Source organism: Callionymus lyra, chromosome 10 (assembly GCF_982586985.1).
Source record: "Callionymus lyra chromosome 10, fCalLyr1.hap1.1, whole genome shotgun sequence".
NCBI lineage: Eukaryota > Metazoa > Chordata > Actinopteri > Syngnathiformes > Callionymidae > Callionymus > Callionymus lyra.
This window is the reverse complement of record NC_141827.1, coordinates 18,100,594-18,127,120: the sequence shown is the minus strand read 5'-3', so window position 1 is coordinate 18,127,120 and position 26,527 is coordinate 18,100,594. Positions and strand designations below refer to the sequence as shown.

At 37.4% G+C, this 26,527-nt stretch overlaps 1 protein-coding gene across 1 annotated transcript in view; it reads right to left on the bottom strand.

Moving 5' to 3' along the window:
- Nucleotides 1-26,527, bottom strand: part of suclg2 (succinate-CoA ligase GDP-forming subunit beta) — a 76,765-nt gene that overhangs the window by 49,110 nt on the left and 1,128 nt on the right. The window contains exon 2 of the mRNA XM_087800523.1: nt 11,401-11,542. Coding sequence (XP_087656649.1) covers nt 11,401-11,542 — 142 coding nt within the window. The remainder of the gene's footprint in view (nt 1-11,400; nt 11,543-26,527) is intronic.

The window sequence follows — 26,527 nt, the reverse complement described above, 5'->3', positions numbered from 1 at the left end:
CAATGTAATCTGCACTGAGCGTATCATTCACAACAGGCACATCATGCTCAACAGGTCCAAAGACTTGAATCCTTGCGCCAATTATTAATGACCCAGCATCACCTTCCCTGTCACTTCCATCTCACCATCACTCAGGAGCCCGCTCAGCCCTCAGCAAACCACTCAGCATCCGCTCCGCTGTTTCCCTATTTAAATGGAGCGAGGATGTCTGATGAAAGATGGTTCGGGGGTAGGTTATTATTATCATGCTGCAAGCTTTGACTGATGGCTGCCATCAGGGTGGAAATTGGGCGTTGGCAAGAGCGGAGAGGGTGGTTACAATGTGCGACCGAGACAAGGAGAGACAGACACCTTGACCTTTCCAAGCTGAGGGACGAAGAAGAATCGGGCGAGTGGAGGGAGTTGGGAAAACCCGTAAAGGGATGGACCTCGACAATACCTCTGACAAGTGCCTTCCTGGTTCTTATGGAGACTTGAGAGCAGTGATACAGGACGAAATAAAAAGGTGTGTTCTAGCGCAGAGGAAGAGAAAAAAAACAAAGACGAAAAAGGACTATGAATGAATAAATATGGTAATAACAAAAAAGTGCCGGCATGCAAAATTAAAGAGTTCAAAGCAAGATGAAATGGAGTCCTACGGGCATATGCAGGGGGAGCGAAGGAGGAAACAAATTTAGCATAAAAGGAGAGCAAGAAACAGGAACAATGATGTTAAAACAATTTAGGGATTTCACACTTTAAGGTGAGAACTACTCTGATATTACAAGATAGCGGCGAGGAAAAGGTGAAGCATTACAGTCATCAAGTAAATTTAAATCCACGCCTCAGAGAAAACTACAAATATGATTTAAATGTAACAACTTCATTGAAAAAACTGATGTTCATTAATCCCTTATTTATGATCTATTTACTGCTGACAGATCTGAAAAAAATAATTGAAGTGAGAGCTTTCCATCATATTAAATTTATATTAAATTATATTTTAAGTTATAGGTAACTTTTCATCAATTCACACAAAGTGTCAGTTCAGTGATACTTTCACCGAGAAGGTGTAGGAAACTGTGTCAGAAGTATGGAGAGTTTTCTTGGAAAACAAGTTTAAAAAAGTGATTTTAATTTGGCTAGCAGATTATTTGATTTCACATTTTGAGTCACACTCCAAAGAGGCATTAATGTTAGTTTAAGGAGTTCTAACAACGCCATTAAAAACAGCCGTTTTTTGTAAATATCTCAAATAGTTCAATTTATTGTACCATTTTGCTTATTTATGAGTTCTTAGAATGTTATACATTTAGAAAAAAAACACCTTTTTAAGTATTTAAGTCTTTTTTCTCCATTTAAACTATCATTACAGAGTCAAACCCAGAGTAATGTTGAATAACTGCCAGATATTTGATCCGGAATATTATTGTAGAAGGAAAAGGGTTGATAATAGTCTGTTTTAATATTAATGACTTCAGTTTTATGAACCCTTCTTTCCCAGAGTGTTAATAATGTAGAGTTTAACAGGAGACTCTTAATTGCTAATTGGGTGAATCTCAACAGGCCTTAACTGCGTTAACCGAGGAAAATGTATTGGTATAGCTAAAAAACGTCCACAGAGGTGAAGTCTAATGGGGCAGATGTTAAATAGCATTGTAGCAAAAAAAACAGAAAGGGTTGTAGATGTATTAAGCATTATTATATGAAAACACAATCAAAATAAATTGGTAAATGTGTGTAACTCTGAGTTATTAAAACACTTTTAATCATGTTAAAGACCAATTTTAAGGTCGTAATATTTAGTTGTTCAAGGTGTTTATTTTCACTCATCGTCAACTCAACAGATGGCGTGTCCCAAAGCGCTGCACATTGTAAATGTAGTCGGCACTTAAGCTCGCAGTACTAATGCACATTTGTGATTGTCTAAACTTTAAATGCCACGTATCATGGTCATCGGAGGATATTTTCCCCATATAACAATGTCATCACATTTTTCTTGTTCTCTGAACCTTTTTGCTGTGCCACAAAAATAAAACCCTTTATCCTTCTCAAGTTCAACTCACCATAAAGTTAACATTTTCAATTCAGACAACCAAAAGGTCAGAGAGGAAATGACTCTCTGCTCCTTTAGTGGTGTCAGCTGAACCAAAACCAAAGCATACTCACCTATAAAAAGAACAACTAAAATGCTTAAGGCTTCCTGGAAGAAAATGTTTTCCTAGTTCAATCAAGGAAAAAAAACAACAACACTATAACAAACCTATACCGTCTTTACGTGGCATTCCTAAAGGCTACAAAAGTGATGTATGAAACCAGGCATTTGTTCGGTAGAGTGCAACAATGAATACCTTTTTTACATGAATACCTCATTATCATCCATGTGTCTGCTCTTGTTGGTGCTTCTTCGTCACCCTCTAATGATGCCAGATTTTAGTCAAAAATATCTGTTCCTGACACTACCTTGTGCAGACACCAGTGACCCCGTGTTTGAAGACCGAGTCCTCATTAGAGGACAGTTGTCCCCTTTCTCCTCAGATACTTGCCGTTAAAAGCATCTGATTATAGGCTGATCGAGACAGGTGACGGTTTTATGCAACAGTACATTGGAAATGTACTGTATATAAAGCATTGGTTGCATAACCGCAATCTCAGGTCAAGAATATTGTTAAATCATGGCACACAATTTAATCATTAAAATACATTGACTTTCATTCTTACATTTTCTTGTCATTATTCATTTAACATTGACTTGATAAATAGAGTATTAGGCACTAAGGTATAAGCCTACAACACTAACCTAGTGGTTGTAGTTATTATCTTGAATTGATAAATTAGGTATGTGCATTTCCATTTCCCTAGGTATTCATTAGGGATGAATGATTGTAGAAAAATAATCTTATTATTTTCCTCAATATTGCAATTCTGATTATTTTTTAACAACTTTGGTTCAAGTTTGCCATTTAGCTTCTTTACATGTGGAAACATTGGTAGTTTCTGACTAGCCCTAAAACAGGGATAATAAAAGAACACACTCCATTTATTTGGTAAACATAACTGTAAGAGAACCGATTTACAGAATTTGTGTCTGTTGTTACCATGGCAATCCCCAGAACCTGCAGCGATGACATTTAAATTTGAGAAAGTAAAAGATGGAGATGCACTCACAGCCGCAACGGTAAAAAAAAAAAGACATAGAGAAAGGCAAATGGTGTTTGCATTTGCTTGTTTGTCACAACTTGAATTGTGCGTAATTAGGAGTAAACCAAGCTGCTTTTACAAATCAGCTCTTTGAGAGACGGCCAGCTTTACTCCGCAAAGCCCATTTACTGCTCTTAAGACATTCAGATGTTGAGGCTTTGTCTTATGGCAGGATGACAGTGAGCCCTTTAGGCCGTCGCTGCCAGTGACTGTTCCTCCAACTGTTGAATCTTCTGATCTTTAAATTTCAGGGAACAGTAGTTGCTTTAATGCTAATATGTTTAATACTTCTTGAAGGGGAATACTTTTCAAAATTTTAATGAATGAAATGGTTTATTTTGGTTAAAAATCATATCTGGTCGAACACCATTCATTTGATCCATTTCAATTCTCTTTGTAAAAATAAATACATAAAACCCAAAGGAAATAAGCTTTAAGACCATTAACTCAATGATTTTGAAAATTATACTTTTGACATTAAGCCAAAGGACATATTTTCATCCACTGCAGTCTCACCTCTTCAGCCTCTGCAATGATGTGTTGTCAAATACATTTGTTAATCTCTCCTTCATGTTAAGAATTTTGTAAGATTTTTTAGTAAATGTAGTCCTGAAAAGGCTGGTAAAATGTTTGATTAAAATTCCCATAGGTTGGATTGTATAAGGTTTTCTCAGGGCCTCATACTGTTTTAATATGCTTGGCCAACCTGTCAAATAAAAGCCAAACAGTACTTTTACTTTAACCTTTTGACACAGAATGTAAATTATAGATAATTTTTCCAAGAGAGAGTCAAACTCAGCCCAACCAGAGATGCATGCTTTAATGGATCGAAAAGACTAATTCTTTAAGTCTTACGAAGCAACGTTTGGAAGTTTCCTGTATTTTTGCTAAATGTTTGGTACTGAAAAGAACAGATGATTGATCTAGCTTAGACTTGCAGGCTTGTAACTGTTGAACAAGCATCACAACTAAAGTTATTTTCATGAAGGGATTAACAAACTGGAAAATGTCATCTTTGACCAGCAAGGGTGGACGTCGCTCTCTTCACAACCAACTGATAAACTTTTCAAAACAAATGCACAAAGTGGGTCGTCCCTCCCTCACCACTCCAGACAAAAACAGAAACAAACGGGGATGTGGTAAAGCCAACCAGACTCAGAGCTAACTGCTACTGTCAGCGCTTTCCGCCAGAGACTCTGCTTCATTTTGTGAAGACGGAAGATGAAAGTGGTCTTTAAAGAAGCTTGAAGTGTTGAAGTGCACGAGGCTGCTCCGTCGGGGACTGTGTGAACAGGAAGGTAGGGGGTGCACAATGAAGAGGTCGGGGCCTGTTTCCTTTGGTAATAATTCTGACAGCGGTATGGTTCGTGTCAATTGTTGAAAGTAAAGTAGTCTTGATGTGTTCTGTGGAGACTCCCTTTGCTAAACTGCATTAATTCAGGGCGTTATCAAATGAGGGAGCTGGAAATATGGCACAACAAACAGAAAAAAGTTGTGTTTTGCCAGCTGATGATAGAAGAAATGGGTTGATGCCTGACACAGAGGAAAGTCTGTGACTGATTGCAGCGGCGAGGCGGAGTGATGGACTGGGACGGAAGCATATGGTTCTCTGTGGGGGCTCATTTTCCAAGATGCCAAGACCACTCGGAAATGTAAACGCATCTCTGCACCCCTCTGTGTTCGGAACTACATGTTGCTCTGCGTAGATTCGTGCTGCATTCCATCAAGATCTACCATGTCATTTAATTCACCGGAAAACAAATTTGGCATTTAAAGAAGTGACTTCCTATTATGCGATGCATTAATGAGATGTATTATATGCATTAAGAAACCTCAGCATACTGTATTTTGGAATGTAAAAAAAAGCGTGCATGGAATTGTTCAGTTTTAAAAGAAAATCTACCCACAATGCTTGGTTTCTCAAATTTGCTTTGACTTCAATAGTCATTCAGGTAGCTCACATGAAGGATCAAGGAGGTGTCGTCCTGGATGAACCCCAACACTTATAGACTTCTCTACTAGGTTTCTGTTTTAATTGCGCTCAGTGGATTCGTATTGTGTTCCTTATTTGAAAGGTTTTTCATTCATTTCACAGGACGATTCATTTTTTGCTGTCTACCCAGACCATACATGCATTTACCGACAACAAGAGTGATGGTTCTTCTAAAGGGTGCTATGAGGCGCTGCACCTTTAATATTTTGGAGAAGCTTTTAATGATGCTGTACAGATGAACCACCTAGAAACGAGAATGTTGATATAGACTTTCAATTCATTGAATTTTCTTACAGACACAGAATGATTTAAACCTTTGCAGTAAGTGGATTCCTTTGATACTTTCAGTGATCAGATTTAACTTAAATTGGGAATTGATCAGTCCCAAAATACTTCATCAATCTCAACACCATGATCATGATCAAAGCTGGCTGTTATGGTAAATTGATAAACTAAAACAATCAATAGGCAGTTTTGTTTTTGACACATTTAACTCAAGGATATTTTTGTCACACCAGTCTACAAAAGCAAGGGCACCAGTGTCATCAGACTGTAAACCTTGGAGAAGGAATAAAATCCAGCATGCAACAAAATCAAAATCTCCATCTCAGGTATTGTCTTGGTATTAAGTCCTCTGTACGGTATTATTATTGTTGTCCAAGGTCCTTGGGTCCTCAACCTCCAGCTCACTATGCATTTATTAAAATCACGGAGGATGAAGTTAGTATTATCAGGTAGAAGCTAGACTGAGAGTAACATCTGCCATTGTCAGCATGACAGACAGCAATTCAATAGCTGGTGTACATAACTTTCCCCAGACTGGCAAATTCCTTTATCTCATAAAGGAATCCCAACTGCATTCTTTCAAGGTGCCCCCACAACCAGCTACCCTTGGTACCCTATACAGAGGCCAATCTCTCCGAGCACAGTGAACCTAGATGTTATTATGGTCTTCTAAGAGTGGAAAATACCCAAGCAGACCTAGTGTTTCCTACCATTTTCCAATCAAACGCCTAGAACCGTTTGTACAGAAAATGTTACCGTGTAATACCATTTTTGGGAGGTACAAAAAAAGGACAACATTGTTTGACCGGTGTGGGCGAGTCGATCAGTTCCAATCGCTTAGTTCAGTGCTCAACATAATTATACCTAGAACTAGTTCACATTCCTCTCACAAAACATGAGAAGCACAGACCAAATATGGATTCACAAACACAACATCATCATCAAAGACCTTTTCATGTCAAGGTAGCTTCATATTATTCAGCGAACCAAAGTATCAGACTGGTGTGCTCATTAATAGGTACACATGAAGTTTAGCCGGTGTGCAGGAAACCATCCCCACTGAATATTTATATCCTCCCAATAAATTAAAATGCCTCCCTCCGCTGCTAATTACTATTCTGGCAAAGAAGCCATGCTAAAAAGAAAACTGTGTGGGTATGAAAACAACAGGAAAAGACAAAATATAGCAACCAGACGAATAAAAGGACAAAGAATAAGAAACATCACAACAGGAGCTATATATTGTATTGTCACATAAGAGCATTATTTGCAGGATTAAAACATCTTTAACGTGGTCTTAGTGGCTTTTGATTAGATTTTTGATATTGGACTAGAGTCTGCTACTGAGTTTCATTTAATATATCAGGTGACAATCTGCAAATAATCATCCTAACAGCTGAGCGTATGGTTCCACCGATTGAATTCAAGATTTATTACGGATCCATTAAAATTTACAAACATTTTATTAAAATCCTTATACATAAAATGGGAAACTAATTTTCTGCTGCTTATCCCCTGATAGAGGTCCCAGTTTCTTTAGGCTAGAGGCAAGAGACACCCTAACCAGGTCACCAGTCTGTCGCATGGGACATAGAGACATAAAACCATTCACACACACACCAACACACACCCACACTCACTCAAAACCCAGAGCATTTCCATATCCATTCCAATGTTAATTCAAAACAAATGTGTTGCCAACTGAGTCATCAGCTAAAAAACATTCTGAAGCCAATATTTATCAAGTAAGTGGTGATTAAGGAAAATTATTTTAATCTAAACAATTACACAAAACCTAGTTTTATACTTTTTAAGTACAAGTCAAATTTAGTTTTTGATGTGTAGCCAACACAAGATTTCTTTTTTCTTTTTTTGTGCAAGGGAAGGTATGGTTTCCTTTTTTAAAATATAGAAAAGCATTTGATAGACCAATGCAGTCGAGTAACATCTAGTCTTGTATAGTTATAGATCTCATTCTCAAATGAGATTCATTGAGAGATTCAATATGTAGTTACGATAAGGCATAACTTTAGTAAAACTATACCAGTGACTTTGAATTCAAAGGTGAAAAGGAGATGAAGATGTAAAAGTTTGAACAATAACTTTGATTTTAAAATCAAATATAGGCCAAAGAGTGAGTCGAACAAACCCATGAGACACAGCGCAAATGTGTTTTTGAATAAACTCAGGTTTGCCAAATTTGTGACCCAGAGACAGAAAGAAAGAACAGAGCTTACTACCTTAAGAAAATCAGCCCTAAGAAAAAACACTACGTATAAACATAACATCTCCAAGGGCTGGCTCTTTATATTCCATGTGTCAAATGTCACAGAAAATTTAGTTGTCAAAAGACAGATAATTATGTCTAATTAAGCTTTTACGCAGAACTATTAACATGCCTCCTCTTGCATCAGAGGTGAAACGGGGTCCTTGTTTAATTCATTTCGTGTCCCATAACAATATGAACCGTTTATTTCAGCATCATTAGCCTTTGTCGTAATGAAGATGAAGCCAACGGTGAAATTATAGCGTAATCTTTGGCGAAATGGTGATGAAATTAGCACCATGGCTGTGAGCAGTCCCAGAGCTTCTGGTGTATATGACAGAATTGGGGAAACTAATCTTTGAACTTGCGTTTGATCCTTATTCATTTTTAAAATGTTAATTTTATACATACCACAATATCTCGCAGGTCATTCGAGCTCAGATTTGGGAAAAGTACCGTCTATGGGCTAAAGACATACTTTTTTTATTGTTCAATCCAACCCATGGGACTTAACCAATTTATGGTGGCGTGCTAGTGAGTGTGGTATCACTGAGCAGCAGATAATTTATGGTTTCCTTGTTTCAGATGATGTCAATCACAATTCAATCCATCTGTTCCCAGTATAAAGTATAGTCACAATCACAGATTATATAGTATAGTCACAATAAGATCAGAAAGATTGCGACTATAATATTGTGGCATATTAAATACTACTTGCTCAGACCCAAAGATAGATACTGTATATACAGATGTGTCTAAGATACTGTACAGTTGGCCTTGGAAAAAAATGGTTATTTCTGTTTTGAAATTGAATCTTTTTTTTTGACAGAAATGGATTTGAATAGGAAGGAGTCCCTGCTGTACAAAAAAAATAACCACAGCTGTGAGAAAAAGACTTAAGAAATCCAAAGATGCAAAATTAGTTTTTGCATTCGGAAGCTTGAACAGCAAAGTCATTATATAAAGAAAAATATATCGCCCGATAAATTACGTCAGAGTGCAAAGAAAACCCTTTATTAAAAACATGTTTTTCTTCACTGAGAAGCCTTGTAACTTTCTCAGCAACTTCAACTCTCGACAAGAGTTGCAGCCCACTAGATGCCTGAAGATGTGTTAAATAAATGTAGTCATGTGTGTTTGGATGCTCCAGCGATGTCTAGTTACCAATTCTCTGCCTCGCACAACAACAGCTAGTGAGAAAATTCCACATAGGAATCAAGGATCCCACTGCTAAGGTAGATGCTCCACTGCAACTTCAGTCAAGTATTGCACCTTGTTGTTGAAATCCCCAATGTGAAACAAAAAAAGATCTTCAACAATATGTAGGTTAATGCAAAATAATGTTTTTGGTAAATGGCTTTAACTTATATAGCGCTTTCTATGCTTATTCAGCACTCAAAGCGCTTTACACCAAGTTACAAATTCACCCATTCACACACAAAATCACAGACTGATGGGAGTAGGCTGCGACGCAGGGACACAGCGCCAAAATCTTGTCCTGAACTGGGATTGAACCCGCAACTTCTCAGACCACGAGTCAACCACTCTACCATCTGAGCTATGACGCCCCTTGGTTTTTTAACCAAATCACTTGTAAAGTGACTTTAGTACTTGTGTAAATTTCAATTTATTATTTTCGATTACTGTAGTGTCAATTGGAACGTCTAGGTTAGATCCAAAAATAGTTTCAAACACACAAAAAGCAGATCTATACAACTTAAGCAGTCTACAATTATCCATTTTTGCAAACCTGACAATAACACCGTTTAAATTATTTCTTTCACACTCTCTCTTTGAGAGAAATTCAGCCGAGGGTCTGGAAGCAAATCCCCAGGGCGACAAAGCCCAGAGGCACTGGTGAGAGGGGTAGACAGCCAGCGAGGATCTGGAATACGAAGGTGACGTCTAAGTTGGAGAATGCACTGAATTAATTATAAAGTACTGCATGTTTGGTGTGGAAGAGGAAAGTGGAACAGGGAAGGAAGGAAATGGAGAGGAAAGTTATGTGTGGCTGAATACAAATTTATTCTAAACCATCTTTGTTCATGCAAGTGAAATGTTTTTGTGAGGATTTCTTTGGTACAAGATCAACATTAAAGTTTCAGTCACTTCCTTGGATGGTTCTTCTGTGAACGTGTTGAAGCAGCAGACCAAAATACTAAAAAGAGTGAGAAATCCATGGAGAGTCAAGATAATTCACAGAAACACAAACAAAAGAGTGAAAAAATGTGAAAGTTAACAAACTAAACATGAAGCTGTGGAACAAATTATTACGGTCGAGTGCCGTGATGAAAAACCAAGCAGTCACAACCATTAAGGTCAAGAAGCACAGACTCTGCAGCGTAAACATGCAAGATAAAGATGCAATTAAATTTGATAGTATGTCAACCATGATTAACAAGGATTTCCATGCTGTGCTGCAGTTAGGAAGAGCTACAACACATAAACATATACTTTGGGATAAAGTACAAGAAAGAAAATTGGGGCCAAAAATTAAGCATTTAGACAATGACAGCAGCCGTTGAGCATATTTTTAGGGATGTTATTTTCTAGGCGATGAGACTCTGGGGTAGAATAAGGACACAGACTTTGGAGGGCATTTCACATATGTCCCGCGTTAACCCCCATGACCTGGAGAAGAATTTATTTAGAGCGTGGAGGTCCAGGCTGCTGCTGCACCATCGACAGAAAAAGATTGATTGATTCATATTGGATTTGACGGCTTGAATCATCATGTCACAAAATCTTCTCGGCGATGCTTCCCAAACGCAAAGCACTGCCCGAGTCACAAGTTGACAAATGAGATTTTGGATCGAAAATGCAAAGATAACGTTCGAAAAGGCAAAACAAAACAATGATGAAGGACTCTGTAGCACTTTGCTTCATTCTCATAGTTTTAAAGGTATTAAATACTAATTATGTGATTAGTCACTGTGCCTTCAAATTTAGAGTCAGTTGTAGTAGAGTGTGCTGTGCAACTGTCCAAATGTGTTTTCAAATATATAGTCAAACTTGGATTAGATCCAGTGATGAACACAATATTCAGAGTGAATGTATCCTTTAGTCAGCCGAGTCCCTGACGTATAAATAAGTACGAACTCTAATTGTATGGTGAGTAATTATAACTGTGCAGCACTCTGCAAGGGGCGTCACAGGAAGAGCTGAGCAGTTAAAATAAACAACAAAAAAACATTCTTGATACAGCAGACAGATTCTGGTAAATAAAGAATGGGCCTGTGCTTCATATGACATCACGCTATGGAGTTTCTCACTGTGATTCATTTATTCTAAATGTGTTTTTGTGTCAGTTGTATAATTAAATTGTCAAGGGACTGTACAACCCGTTAAAAAACCTTTGCATTATAACTTTTACAGTTAAGTGTATATTGTGATTAATACCATTAGCATGAATAAATTCAATTATAATAATAATATCATTTATAATTCAAGATCAAGTTTTGTCCACATGCCTCTGATTTGTTTATGACACAATTGAATTATGTTGCATTTGTTGTCTATAGCAAACCCCCAAAGGGAATATGGATTAGTCCACAACTATTGAACATTCCCACAAGGACACTTGAACAAGTGAAGACGTCTAGACTCGTCGGCCTCTCCAGAGACTAGACGAGAGTAAACAGCATGTTTCAGCGCCTGCTCACTGGAAACCACTCACTGAGTCTCTTTGCCACCTCCAGGGCCTCAGAAGCGGTGTCAGCCACGTAGAAGCGTTGGACAGCGACTCCGCTCTCCTGCATCAGCTTCTTGCTCTGATATTCTTGTAGGTTCAGCCATCTTCTGGGACTCAACCAGGTGCACTAGAAAAAGGGACAGAAAAATAGAGAGACAGAGTGAGATTAGGCCACCTTATGGTCAAGAACAGTTTTCAAGAATTTAGAACTGACACTTTTGGTATCAATTCGATTTTTCTGGTACTGCAAGTCTTAATTTTAAATAACCACAAACTGAGATCTAGACCAATGGAACTTTGCACACTCGCACACAGACACACACTCTCCGCCGTGAGAAACCCACATGCATAGACTTGTCTGGCCACATCAAGGTTCTCCCGCCATTCATGAGAAGTTTCAGTCTGGCTTCCGTAAACATCACTCTACGGAGACAGCTTTATTGAAAGTGTCCAGTGACATCATGATGTCGGCTGACTCGGGTAAATTCACTGTTCTGGTGCTCTTGGATCTGTCCTCAGCCTTTGACACAGTTGATCACCAGATCCTGCTGAGAAGACTAAGGGATGAAGTGGGACTGTCTGGGTCCGTGTTAGAATGGTTCCCATCTTACCTTTCTGGGCGCAGTTTTAGTGTATCTGCCAATCAAATGAGGTCTAAATCTGCAGATCTGTTGTGTGGAGTCCCTCAAGGTTCTGTTCTGGGTCCTTTATTGTATTTGCTGTACTTGATTCCCCTCGGTAAAATCATTCAGAGATTTCCAGATGTTTCTTATCACATTTTTGCTGATGACATCCAGCTCTACTGCTCTTTTGACCCAACTGAGCCCCAAAGGCTGAACAGCTTAGTCAATTGTTTGCTAGAAATCAAACAATGGCTGAGTGAAAACACTTTACAGCTAAATGTGGACAAAACTGAAACTCTGGTGATTGCTCCTGATGATAAGATTCCAGGGTTGAGTCAGTACTTGGGTGACTTAGGTCAGTCTGTCAAACTGAGCCTGAGAAACCTGGGTGTTGTATTTGATAAAGACATGTCTCTTGCTCGACACTGCAGAAAACTGACCAGAAACCGTTTCCTTCAACTGAGAAAAATCTCTAAACTTAGGAAAATGCTGCGGAACATGATCTGGAGCTTGTAATCCATGCGTTTGTTTCTTCTCGTCTGGACTATTGTAACAGTTTGTTTTCATGTCTTAACAAGAAGGATCTGTCTCACCTGCAGTTGATTCAGAACTCTGTAGCGAGAATTCTGACCCGCTCTAGTAGGAGAACTCACATTTCTCCAATCCTTAAAACTCTTCACTGGCTTCCAGTTTCTTTCAGGATCAACTTTAAAATTCTGGTTCTTACTTTCAGAGCTATTCATGGTCAGGCTCCTCCTTACATCACTGATCTGATCCAGCCTTATACCCCAGCTCGGGCTCTGAGGTCTGTGGATCAGAATCTACTTATGGTTCCTGAACACGGCTCAGGACCAGAGGAGAGAAATCTTTTCAGGCTGTTGCTCCTAAGCTTTGGAACGATCTTCCTCTCTCTTTGCGCTTGATGGAGTCTACTGACTCCTTTAAGAAACACCTTAAGACGTTTCTATTTGTTCAGGCTTTTCCTTGAATTTCTCGAACTCCTGTGTTGTTCTCAGTATTATCTTGATCTTTAAAGTATGTACTTTTATGAGTATTGTTTTGATTGTCTAAGCGCTTTGTGACCTTGGTCTCGAAAAGCGCTATATAAATAAATATTACTTACTACTTACTTACTTACTTCCCAGCATCATACAAGTGTGTGTGAGCGCCGAAGAAACTCCACCATCTTCAAAACAATGACTTCTGATATTTCAAGTAAAAGAAAAAAGTCTGGACCCTGAAACCTGTTAGTCAAGTTATATTTGGGAATATTTTAGAATTGAGGATGAATGTGGAGTAAATATTAAACCTTAAAACTTCTAAATGTGTGTCTAAAGTTTGTTAAATAAAGAAGGAAACACTTTGAACTTTTCCAATCTTATAAAAGACATTGTGCCTTGTTTGAAGAGTTCAAGGTGATTGGATTTAATTTTGTTTTAACTTATGTCACGTGAACTGCTTTCAGTTTCAGTTTTTTAAAAGGACAATGTGCAGTTACATTAAAAGATGGCTGCAGATCCGAGTTTTGCTGAACTCATGTCGTTTGAAAAACTTTATTATTCTTCATTCCCTTTACAGCAAACGTCAGATGACACTGACCAGAAGCAAGAGAGACGCAGACATCAGCCAAGAGTCACAGAAGCTTTGAATGGCAAAGAAAATGTGAAAACAAGTTCTTTTAAGACAAAAATGTTCTCTTTTTTTATCTCTGCTCATTACTGTTTGAATTTGTAATATTTGTTGAGTTTCTTATTTATTTGTACATTTATAAGACGGATGTTTGAAGGTTTGTTATTAACTTGAAGGCTGTTCAACACTGTTTAAATACATAATCGTTGTTGGTTTTGTTAATTTTGCATCGATATTGATAAAAATGTTACCACCTCTTTGAATGTGACATGATTGATTATTGTTTTTCTTTATTATATAATAAATTTGTGTACTTATAAGTAAAAGCTCCCTTTTTTAACCATGGTATCGAAAAATAATACTGGTATCGGTATTGACTACAGAAGTTTTGGACAACCCTAAATTAAGACAAAGCTTCCAACTCATTAACTTACATACTTTTTAAACAAAAGTGTCATACTGTATTCAATAAAGACTTTGTCGATAGAGTCATTTTGTGAACACGTTTTGTGTTTGTCAAGATATCTCCATGGTGACTCATGCATGCCAGCACATAATGGAAAACGAAAATTATACATACAGAACATACGACTGAATTACATACATATATATACAGAGATATTGTTAATACCATTTTGAATTTAAATTAAAAACGGCTACATGGAAGTGTGGTTTGCACAAAATCTTACACTGTAAAAGAAGATTTTTCAGAGATCCAGTCACTATTGACAATTCTATGCATGCTATACGCATTTTTATGTGAGAGCTACACATTTCGACATACAGGCATGTGTACTTAATTCTTGTTGGTGGTTTTGTCCTGAAATTACTTTTATAAATACTAGGCAGAAAGATCAGACAGAAAATGCGGACCTTCCTGTGAACACAATCCAAAAGCTTAAGCTTAAAAACAAGAGTTTTTCCTCAACGTTTTTGTTTGTGGCCTCAATGTTTTTGCTACCATATTGTCACAAGCACCGTAAGGCACTAGACCGAACAGGTGACATGAGACATTCCCCCCAAAAAGGTCAGTAGCACTGAGATTGAAAGGTCAAAAACAATCAGCAGTCAAAATACAGGTTAATCACATTAAGCTACCAGCTGTCACTTAGTAGGATTGGCCAAAATAACTCATGATGCTTTTATAATTCTTTTTTGTTGTTCTTTTGTTATTCACATTGCTTTGCATTCAAGTTCTGAATCATTGCTACATGCATCACTTAAGACGGCTACAACAGCTATAATTCAATTAGAGCTTATGCAATTAGATAGGATTCCAAGTGTTAAGTTGGCCTGTATAACACCTCCATCGGGTTTCTTGATGAGGCAAACATGGATGGCTGAGCCGAGCGGAAAATCTCGTGCAGTTTACTCCATCAGTAGACACGGGGCTTGTCAGCCCCAGCTGTTATTGCTATTAAAAAGAAATTGTCTTTTTAATGTGATGGGGAGGACAAATGTGGGGTTAGTTATCCTAACAAATTAAACACACACAGAGCATGTAGGTTTTAAGATTGTTAGAGCATTGGAAAAGTGATATTCTTTAGCCAGTTTACACCCAACTGATGTATGATACACAATTATGGCTAAACTTTTTTTTCCCCTCAATTACAACAACCCTTTTTTTTTCTTTAATAAATCACAGAGGCTGCGTTTCAGAAAAGAAACTGACAGAGATGAACTGCCTTTCCTCATGTTTTTTTACCTGATGACTTTTAAGAAACCTTTCTTTGAACTTTGAAAGTGTTTAAAGACATTTCTAAAATAACAATACCAATATAAAATGCCTAATAAATCAACCTCTGTTTATGAACAATCCTGGTCATGATCAATGAATTAAGTTTTCAACTGCACATGAGACTCTGGTAAAGATGGGAAAGCAAAAGGCAACCTCACTATAAATTATTCGGTTGCTCCTGTAGCTCACTATAAAAAAAAGTTGAAAGCACTAGCCGCTGTTACGCGATATATCACAAAATGCACTCTTTCAGTCATTAGGTATTTAATCAAAAACTTTTAGGATCTTTTAAAAACTTTTGTGATCTTTTAAAGGAGTTTGACCGAAAATATCAACTGCCTTCTTGCAAATATTTCACCCAAATTGCAATTCCAGAGAATTATGAAAATTGTGTGAAGACTAAAAAGGCAGAATTGCGAAAGGTACATAACCTCAATGTTCAACATGTTAATTTATACAATATTTGGAATTCTTGAGTAATTTCCTTTGCATAACAATGGAAAAGGCAACTTTTAGACAAGCCGTGTAAATATTTGGACTTTCTACGTTTTAAAGCATTCACATGAATTTGTTGTTTGTGTGTAGATTTACATTTTTAGGTAAAAGGAAGAAAATATCACATTAATATTCTAGAGACCCAAAAATGAATATCGCACTAATTTCCAATATCGTGCAGCCCTAAGTTGAATTAGGTGCATTTTTTATTGACCCATCTTTACGCATCTTTAGATCAATAAAGTTATATCTATCCATCCATCTTTTGTCATTTGCCACATAATTAAAGCAATATTTCATAATGATCTGATTATTCGACTCGATCGTTTCGGTAACTAGTAGTCTATTAAAACAGTCAGTACTTGCAGACCTACTCATAACTCAGCTTGGGGTGAACAAATGTTTTTGTTGGAATTTAGTTTAATTTGCACCAAAGTTGGTTGTTCAGGTGAAATAGTATTTGTTTGTTTGGCCATATGGTAACAATGAAATAATGGCATGAAGCCCTTACTTGCAAAAAGCCTTCGAGGTTTATGTTAAGTTTGACTTTGACAATGAAAAGCCGACATGCGGGGATATAACCAAGTGAAGACGACAAGGCTGGTGACCTTTTCAGGAACATTGGTGCGCCTATGGTTCTCATTTTAAATTGATTTTGGCGTAACAGCGTGAACTCATTTTCAATGTCAAATCATCTACAGAACCAGTTACGGGAAGAAACGTGTCAGGATTTAGTTAAAATGTTTATACAAGATACAACTTAAAATCTGAAGCTGAGAATGTATCATTTGGTGTGAGATGAAGTTATTGTATAAGCCTTTTCAGAATTAGATGAAAAAAGATGGTTAAATATTTGTTTTGATTTTATTGCCTTAATTTCCATTCCGCTAAATAAAACATACTTCTCCAACAAACATGCCTTACGCAACATGTCATGTTCGATAATATAAGGCATGAGAGCAGGCAGAGAGGACTACATAAGGGCAAAGGGAGCATCTGAACCTTGAGACAGAGACGAAAAGACCACCTGAAACAGGATGTTGACATGTCTCAAAATGCTTTAAAATATTAAGACAACCGTTTTAAACAAGCAAAAGCACTAGATTCGGCCTCATGAGTTTACTCCTATCAAAGAAGCGGGTCTAGGTCAAAGTGAAAAAGTGCTTTGTGATTATCAACATAAAAATATGCATGTACTTAATGTTGCCATCATTTTTACCCCCCGAAAAAGCTTCAGACTCTTATAACTGGGTCAATAAAAACAATCCATTATCGTACTCCAGCAGCATAATCATAGTGGAAAAACCTCAAAATGGGTGAAAGACAAAGCAAACACGGAGTTGAAAACACTGGAAATGTATTCATTATGTCCATAAATTAAACTGGGAGAATGTTACGAGCCACTATTTCTCTCAATGTGCATTTTCAATAAACTTTGAATATCCCTGAAACTTCTCAAAAGTCTCTCATTGTGCGAGTTTAAACTAAGCTATGTTCAAAATCAGAACAAGGTTGAACCATAGACATGCATCATATTTCTGTTAATGAATCCAATCCAAGGTGAAAGCCATCTTGGAAATGCAGTTTTCCAGCCAAGCCATACTCGGGTCATGAGTTCTGGCTGTTTAATTATGATTGGGCGAAGTAACCGCAACCATTAAGTTGAGGCTCTAGCTTATTCGTCCATCAGAGGTGATGAGCTGGAGATAGTTGACAACTACCAAAAGTACCACAGTGTGTGGCTGGACAGTAAACTGGACTGGTCCTGCAACACAGGACCACTCCTCAGAAAGTCCAGAGTAGATGGATTGATCAGGAGGGTTGGCTCTGTGGTTGGCATGAAGCTGGACTCACTGGTGACAGTTGCTGAGAGGATATCACTGGACAAACTACTGTCCATCATGGATGATGAAAGTCATCCTCTGAACACCGTCATCAGTGAGCAGAGAAGCAGATGAAGTGCATGAATTCTCCTCCCATGATGCAAAACTAATAGACTCAAGAACTCATTCATTCCTCGTGTTATTAGGCTGTTCAATTCTGAGTTTGGGGGACAGGAGTGGAGTGAAAAGATGATTCTATTCCATGTTAATCTTTGTGACCTTTTTCTTTGTTATTTTTGTTTGATCTTTGATCTTTATATTTAGATTGTGTCATCTTGCGCTTTCTTTTTATTGCACTTCATTCTTGTTTTATGCATCTATCATCTGTGTTGCTGTATGCTGGAAAAACAATTTCCTGAAGGAGTCCTCCAGTGGGATCAATAAAGTTTATTCATCTATCCATTTATCTAAATGTTTTAAAAGTAAAGTAAATCATGAACCTTAATACGAAAATTATTAAAACTGATTAATTGGAATACAAACTCCAGTCTAGATATAAGATACTTGCAAGGAGTTAAAGAACCTTAGGTTCTTGACTAAAAAGAAACATGAGACTAATACCAGTAATGACCATGCAATGTTTTCATTTTAGCGGAGCCATTATTTTCAGCACCCAAGTGAGAAAGTGGTGCAATAACAATTGGATTTCTATTCTCACCTGTGGTCCCCACCTTTGGGAAGAGAGCAACAGGATATAATCAATCAAGATTTGTAACTTTAAGTTGTGATCCAGGAGACAATCTAACTTTATCAAAAGAAAATTCCGCACTTTTTCAAATACCTTTTTCCACCATGTTTTTCAAAGACTCAACTTACCAAAAAGTGGAATTCCGTCCATCTTCAATGTTAATGCATATCATTTCTTCTCATGTTCAGTGACTTATCAGACGTAGAAAGTATAATACAAAGATAAAAAAACATGAATTTCCACATTTCTAAAGTGAAAAAACCCTAACATCTGCGCATACGTCTGTTTTCTAGTTATTCCTGGAGGCAAAAACATCTTTAAAAAAAAGTTACTTTTTGTCATTGTAAAGGTGAACAGGGAGCAAGGTTACATTGAAATGTGCTGAACGGAGCAAGCGGCCATACGGTGCATCAGATCACCAAGACGAAGTGTGGCTTCACACAATGGCAGCAGCTGCATCAGACTGCCAAACATTTCCCAGCAGTATTCCTCCATGAATGACATTGGAGAGCTTTGCATTGGCAACTCTGATCCCTACAGATTTATTTTGGCTCCTCCATGTGCAACTCAGCAGAGCATCATGCAACATAAGGTCTTTTGAAAATATTGCTAGGTGGCATGTTTAGGGTTAAAGCAGAGGCATCGTCACTCGGGAGAGAGAATCTCAAGAAAAACCTGAAACACTTTTGCAAAGTCCTTCTCTGACCTACACGCCACTACTTAATCATTTGTCCTCAATGCATACTTAAGGAGTTAATATCCTCAGGCCAATTTAAATATGCTGTCTTCATCGCTATTAAGAAAAGAAGGATATCTGGAAGTTGACGGAGGAGCTCAGAGTTCCTTGGAAATTTATGAGCGACTTAAGCCTTCATTTACAGGGGAAGGTTACCAGACTGTTATTACCTCTGAATAGCCCCATAAACAGCAATCAGTCAACGCTTGCAGTCAATCCGTCAGTCAAATTACAAAGTTTGAAGCTATGACTCAGAAAAAAGGCCAAGTTTTAAAGTGCTCTGGAAGATACTTTAAGTCAGTTGGTCTGACTGAAAATAGGCCTTACTAGAACAGAGCCAGGAGTGTTACCAAGCATAGAAAGTTACTGCTTAAGAACACATCACAAATTGCCCGTTGGAGATTTTTCAATGACCTCAGCAGAAACAACAAATCCTAATTATAGCTGAATGATTATGGATAATTATGTAATTGAGATTCTTTTTTTTAATATTAAGATTGTGATTAAATATGGGATTTTTTTTTCCGATGTCCTTGTTTTCATAAATTCTCTAATACAATACATAATTTATATTTTAATAAAATATATTTCTTTGTGATAAGTTAAGATGAAGGCCAATTAAGCAAACATTTAAAAAGAAAAGACAATTTACTTAGTAACTACTTTAGTACAGTTGTAAACTAGAATAGATTAATACAATTTGAAGCCTTGGAAACATTCACCGAAAACAATTTAAAAACTCATGCAAAAAAAAACCGTACTAGAAATTGTTGTGGAAACATTTATATTAATCCATCAATAATAAATCACTAAACCTTATTGCAGAGTACACAAAAGTGGAAACACTGTCTCAGGCAAGGCTTCCACATTTTTGTAGAGTTTCTATCTCTGTCATCTTTAAGTGCATCTCATGTAATACAAAGGAATAGATCGGTAGATAGATTGCCACTCGTAAGTCATGTGACGGTTCCAAAAGGTAAATTAATAATCAATTTTAATTTAGGTAAATTGCACCCTTTCAGATTTGAAAAGCACTTATTTTTATATATACATATATATACAGTATATATATATAATATCGCAAAAACAATGTTTAGCTCCACTTCATATCGATGTCATCTTCTTTGTAGTTCAAACCGGCATGGAAAAACAATTGCTTTGAAACCGACAGAAATGCCAGATTGTCAAAGAACAATCTAATCAAGCAAATTGTGTTCAAGTCTGTTGCTTGTATTGTAGCACCTCGGCTGTATGAACAAGTTACAGACTCACGGCACAAAAAAAAGAACATGCTACAACTGTCAAAATGGGAGCTCTCTACTAAAGCCCACTTAATTCAGCTTTTGACATTAACAAAATCATGAGTTGTTTTCACCTATTATTTTAGCTGCCGACTAATTCATCTTATAATATACCCCGTGATGTCTGCTGAGGTAAGAATGCTCATTATCCTGTCAAGTGAAAGCTTTCTAGTCGGGGACAACAAATGACTAAAAAGCTGATTGACACCCTATTTTACAATACGTTTACAAAAGGATGCTCAGTCTACACAAAAGGGTTCCATGGTAATGTCAACCATGTGACAAAAGAAAAATACTGTGTAGATGTTAAAAATGATGCCTTAAGAGAGCAGTTTATAATGGGAGAGCGTACCAAGCACAGAGGTGAGACACAGTAGCGAATAGTTAAGCAGAGTTGATGTGAATTTTCTGCACTATAACAAGCCAGTCTGAATCATAAGTCATGATGTAGCCCATGAGGCATTAGTGAGCAAGTTCAGAAAGCCATCCAACCTGTGCACCTCTAATTATTAAAGTTAAATAAGCTCTAAAAACAGCAGTCCTTTTCTGAATGTGCATGTGCCAATATAAGCATTACACTGGTATGAGATTGAAACATCCAGTGTACAAAATATTAAAGTGTATAGTTGGAGACAAAACAGATTTATAGAAAGTCTTAAGTCACAAAGAATATCATGCTGTAGTGGTGGATGTTTAAGCCACAATACGGAGCTCTCCATTTATCAGTTAACCCTTGTTTCCACTCTAACCTATGGTTGTATATTTGGGTAGTTACAAGGGATGCACCGATCCCACTTTTATGGTCCTGGTACCTATACCAAACTCTGGACTTTGAGTATCGGCTGTTACCGATCCAATACCGGTGTTAAAATATGAACTTTCTTCCCCATTATGACATTAGACTGCTGATGCTTTCAATAAAAAGCCAAACAATTACCATCTATAGAATAACAATTTTGTTATCTATACAATTAGAATTGTAATGTTTACCAGCATTTTGAAAACAAAAAGAAATAAGTAAAAGACAAAAAAAAGTGAATTGTAAACATTGTTTCCCTATAACCCAAGAAAAAAAAAAGGTAGACAAGTTGACAAATTGGTAAAACAAAATACTAGAGTGACAATTTAAAAGGCAATTCAAACAGCCCTACAGGTGCAAGTATAATTTAGTGAACATAAAAATCCCAGAACTAAATAATAAACCACCTGGTGTGCGAAAGGCGCTCTACCAATAATAACGTACGTACTTACTTAGAATAAACAACTTACGATTTAAAAGTAAGTTAGTCAAACATTTACTGGTGTGTCATCGTTGATCGTCCTTAAGTTTTTCAATTTAGCGGAGCATCCTCTGACATCACACACACGGAACTCAGCGCTGTCAGCCTTTATTCAACAAACTCTCCATTTATTGTATGACACGGATTCCAATGATGAAGTCTACATTATCACTAACAAGAAAGTTTGTTATTGTTGACTTTCACACGTTGACTGAAAGTTTCTCTCGTCTCTACAGAACAAAGTGAACTGTTTCGTCTTTCTTTGCTCTGCTCATATTCTTTGACGTGATGCGTCTTTAGATGTTAAATAAAGACCGATTTTCGATTGCAGTATTGGATCTGTGCATCTCTACTCTCCGTTTAACAGTTAATCTACGGTCGCACATTTTGGTAATCACATAAAAATAAGCGGTATTCTCGACATGGTGTCTGTACTGTCTCTTAATGACTGAAGCTCAGTCAAACGATAAGAGGGTCCAAAGCGACCCTAGAAAACAAAAAACACCTAGTGATCCAGTTTCACTCGACATTGGTGAAAAAGCCATTGTAAGACAATAATTCAATAATGCAATACCCAGCTGAATTAAGTACAATGAATCCCAAAATAAAGTTGGAAATTGGTACAAGGTTGGATCATGGCCAAAGAAAAGTTGCACCGGTATGATGCGTGTACTTCGAAACTACCTGTACTCCTGCAAAGGTCATATACAGACCATCGGGGGCATGAGATGGAGGCGGATTACCCGTCTGAAAAGCAGGATGCATAACAACAATGCAGAAACGGAGGCAGGAGCAGCGGAGCAAGGCCTGGGATTTAGATCTGGAGATTTGCATCACTGGCAAGAGCTCTAATCTGCAGCAAACAGGCTGGAGAAAGAAAACACCTGACTGTCAAGTTTACATCGTCGTTTAGGTAATTAGCATAGTCATTACGAGGATGAGCGCAAGTGTGAAACTCCGTCGGGGTTCACGGGAAGATAAGAGGCCAAGGTAATACTTGCTGGCTCAGCTCTGATACGGATCATTCTTAAGATGGCTTTTTTCAGACGGTGGTTCAAAAATCAGCAGAGGAAAGTCATAATAAGGAATTTCCACTAATCTCATTTGGGCAAAAGACAAGGGGCCTCATGTACAAAGAGTGCATTATTCATACGTTTGAAGAATGAAAGAGCGTGAAAACGTACGGACTTCCGACGGTTTTGAAGGTGTTGTACTAACATATTAACTGCTTGGTTCCATGTCAGCACTCACTAGTCGTGTTAGGAAGTCATACACGTTAACGATCAACTTTGATCAAACATTAACACATACTAATTTGCAGTTACAGTGTAGATATTAAATTATCTATAAACTTATGAATAGGTTTTTTACTCAACAAAACTGATTATCTTCGTTTATCATGAATACATAGTCATTTTTTACGGCGTTTTTGAATCAGCCATTTCAAGCAGATCCCCAAAAAATGTGATGGAATTATAGGCATAATTTATAATATAACAAAATAATTGATGCAAAGTCTTGTCAAAAAGAGTCACAAATGTTCTTGTTTAGTGAAACAGCATCACGCTCACGTCAGCCATTTATATCAAACTGAAGTTCTTCAAATGAAGATGCAACAATAGCCGGTTTCCCTCATGTGATCACATGATCTCGCTGAAAATCACACTTATTTTAATACACATTCACATGATGACTTTTTGTAAACATATCACTTTTGTTCTATAAATATATGAAGAATGTGTGTGTTGCACAGGTGAGCCACAAATTCCAAAGATGTTCAGATCAGACAATCTTCATCATCATCAATACTCAGCTTTAAATTACGGTTACATTTTTGAACTCGCCTGCAGTTAATACATAACTCTGCTGGGAGAATCTAGTAGAAGAACTCACATTTCTCAGATCCTTAAACTTCTTCAATGGCTGCCAGTTTCTTACTTTCAGATCTATTCATGGTCAGACTCCTCCTTACATCACTGATCTGATCCAGCCTTACACCCCAGCTTGGGCTCTTAGGTCTATGGATCAGAATCTACTGTTGGTTCCTCAACACGCTTCAGGACCAAAGGCGAGAAATCCTTCCAGGCTGTTGCTCCTAAGCTTTGGAATGATCTTCCTCTCCCTCTGCGTTTGATGATCTACTGACTTCTTCAAGTAACATCTTAAGACATTCTTATTTGTGGCTGGATCGGACCAATACTCAATCTTAATATCAGATTGATGCATCCCTACTGAAATCAATAAAATAACACTAGCCAAAACTGAGTTACAGAACTCCCCTGTTCTTCCTCATCTCCACTTGAACAACAGCAGACAGAACGTTGATGTGAATGTGTTCATTCTCATTTCTACACGGTGCCAACGTCTCCTAATGACTCTGCAGCCCATTTCAATTATTGAGAAAGACTAAGCACCTCACCCACAGCCAAAATGGTTATTAACCTTGGTGAAGCCATATTTAAATCAAGTTACTGCCAACTTGGTGCTCCGGCATCCCTAGCGGGCAGGAAATGGAAATGTGTTCCCGATCAGACAGATGGGGGGGAAGCTGCTGGTCGTTTGAAGTTCCAGCAAAAGAAGTCATTGCGAGTGGAGAGCCCTCCACCCCCTTCAGTTAAATATTCAGGACCCTGTCCCAAAGAGCTACATTTCTTCCATGTGTTCCTTAAAAACCTGTTGCTTTGAAACAGTCATTATCATGCAGGAACACATTATTGAAAAATAAACAATAAGTAAACGTTGACTCCACAGTGCAGCTTTGGATAGTGTGGGAAAAAAAAAAAAAGAGTTTTATCTCAACGTGCAGACAAGAATTTTAAAATATTTGATTTAGTCGAAACGGTACCGAGACATGCTGAGAAATTGAATTAGCAAAATGGAAGAGAAAGCAATCACTGTCTAGCCAAAAGGGCATTCCTGCAGTCGGGGTGTGAAGTTAAACGTCCTTGGCGCGGTAGACAAATAGTCACAAATTGAATTTCTCAGCTCATGACACAATATCAAAGCTACTTTCGTTCCACTGCCGAGATGGCCAGATGTCCGTCCGTCCAGGGTTTGGTACTGGCTACAGTCCTAATCATGGCTCGCTGCTACTGGCACAAGTGAGCGCAAGACAGACTAAGTATGGTGTGATTTAGCGAGGGTGGACCTGAATACAAAAAAGACTCCTCCTTAAAGTTTCAGGGAAGAAAAGAAGAGAGTATCCACAAGTCTGTATTGACTTTTCATGAATTTTAAATGCGGTACCGTAACTGAATTTACTATTCCGATGTTTTAAAATGACACAAATTGAGCCAAAATGATTGTTGCTTGAACAATATAAGATCAGTCAACACAGATTATCACACGCTATTGCAATACTCCATATTGCATTGGAAACACTTGCAATATTTACCCAGAGTACTTCCTGTCTGAGTAGGATGTTGGCCTAGCAGCTAACCTAGCAATGAACACTAAGAACAACCTTAAAATATGGACTTGAAAAAAATTTGGGAACAATTTCTCTTGTCAAGGCTTCAATACAAGTGGTATTTGGATCTCTTTAAGTCCATCATTTTGTACGTAAATTAAGACGAACACAACTGAGCACCACCTTAAAAATGACTTGCATTTTGCCTACAGTTAAAAAGGAACAGATTATTCTGAAAATAATCCCAACCCTTAGTCAAAATGAGGGCGTGTAGAAAATGAGCAAAGGTTGTATTTTGGGTGAACTATCACTTTAAGGTTTACACAATGTGTTGTTCCCACTATTTTAGCATCAACATCTGATAATCACATATGGGCAGGTTGTTTGAAAGAAACCTGCAAACTTGAATTTAGACAAGGATCAATTACAGACAAAAAGTGGGCGTTAACTTAAACTTGGTCCACACTGAGACATAAAAGTGATTTCATAACCATTAGATGAGAATGTCACTTTACCGGATTTGCCTACTTTCTTAAATAAGTGCTGGACTGGTTACCTGTTGTCTGGGCTGTCGTATATTTTGGTTGATGCAAAGATCTAAACGTGTAAATCTACTTCAATGGTCATCAAAAACATCATAGTGGGAAGTTTTAATTGACAGCTGGCTTAACCAATCAAGTCTTTTAGAGTTCTAGGTAGAAAGCATAACATGACAGTTAGATTTAAAAAAGACAATAAAATTAGATCTACTAATCATTAGACTTGTTTTTTCAGCATTCCTAAATCTAACTATAAAATAAATAAATCAAATAAACAATCGACCCAAGTGAAAGGGAAAAAAACACCTGTTGCTATAGTACAAGAAACCTGCTATAGTACAGTAATTATAACATTAACTTTTCGTTTGGTTTCGTGTTCATTTTAGAAGTAAATATTTGGCTACTCAGATGACAAATGGTTTGTCAAATAGTAAAAGTTTGTTAAAGGATGTCATTCTAAATTGAACATGAGGATTATGTATTTGTTTAACCTTTACCTTACCAGGAAGGTTAGTATAGAAACGGTTCTTTCTTACAATGGCGATATAGTATTAAAAATGTTCACAGATAATGCCAGGCATGGTTGGGTCAGTAATTGAGGCTAAATGCCAAACGATAATGAATATAATAAACCAAATAAAAAATTGAGAACTACAAGTCAAATTAACCAACTTTAGATAATTTGTTCATTGCTGTATCTCATCCAAGTTTGACAATACATCTATAAACACACAGTAAACACAACATTAATAAAAATGTAATCAGTAATTTGTGCTACGGACAATAATTAT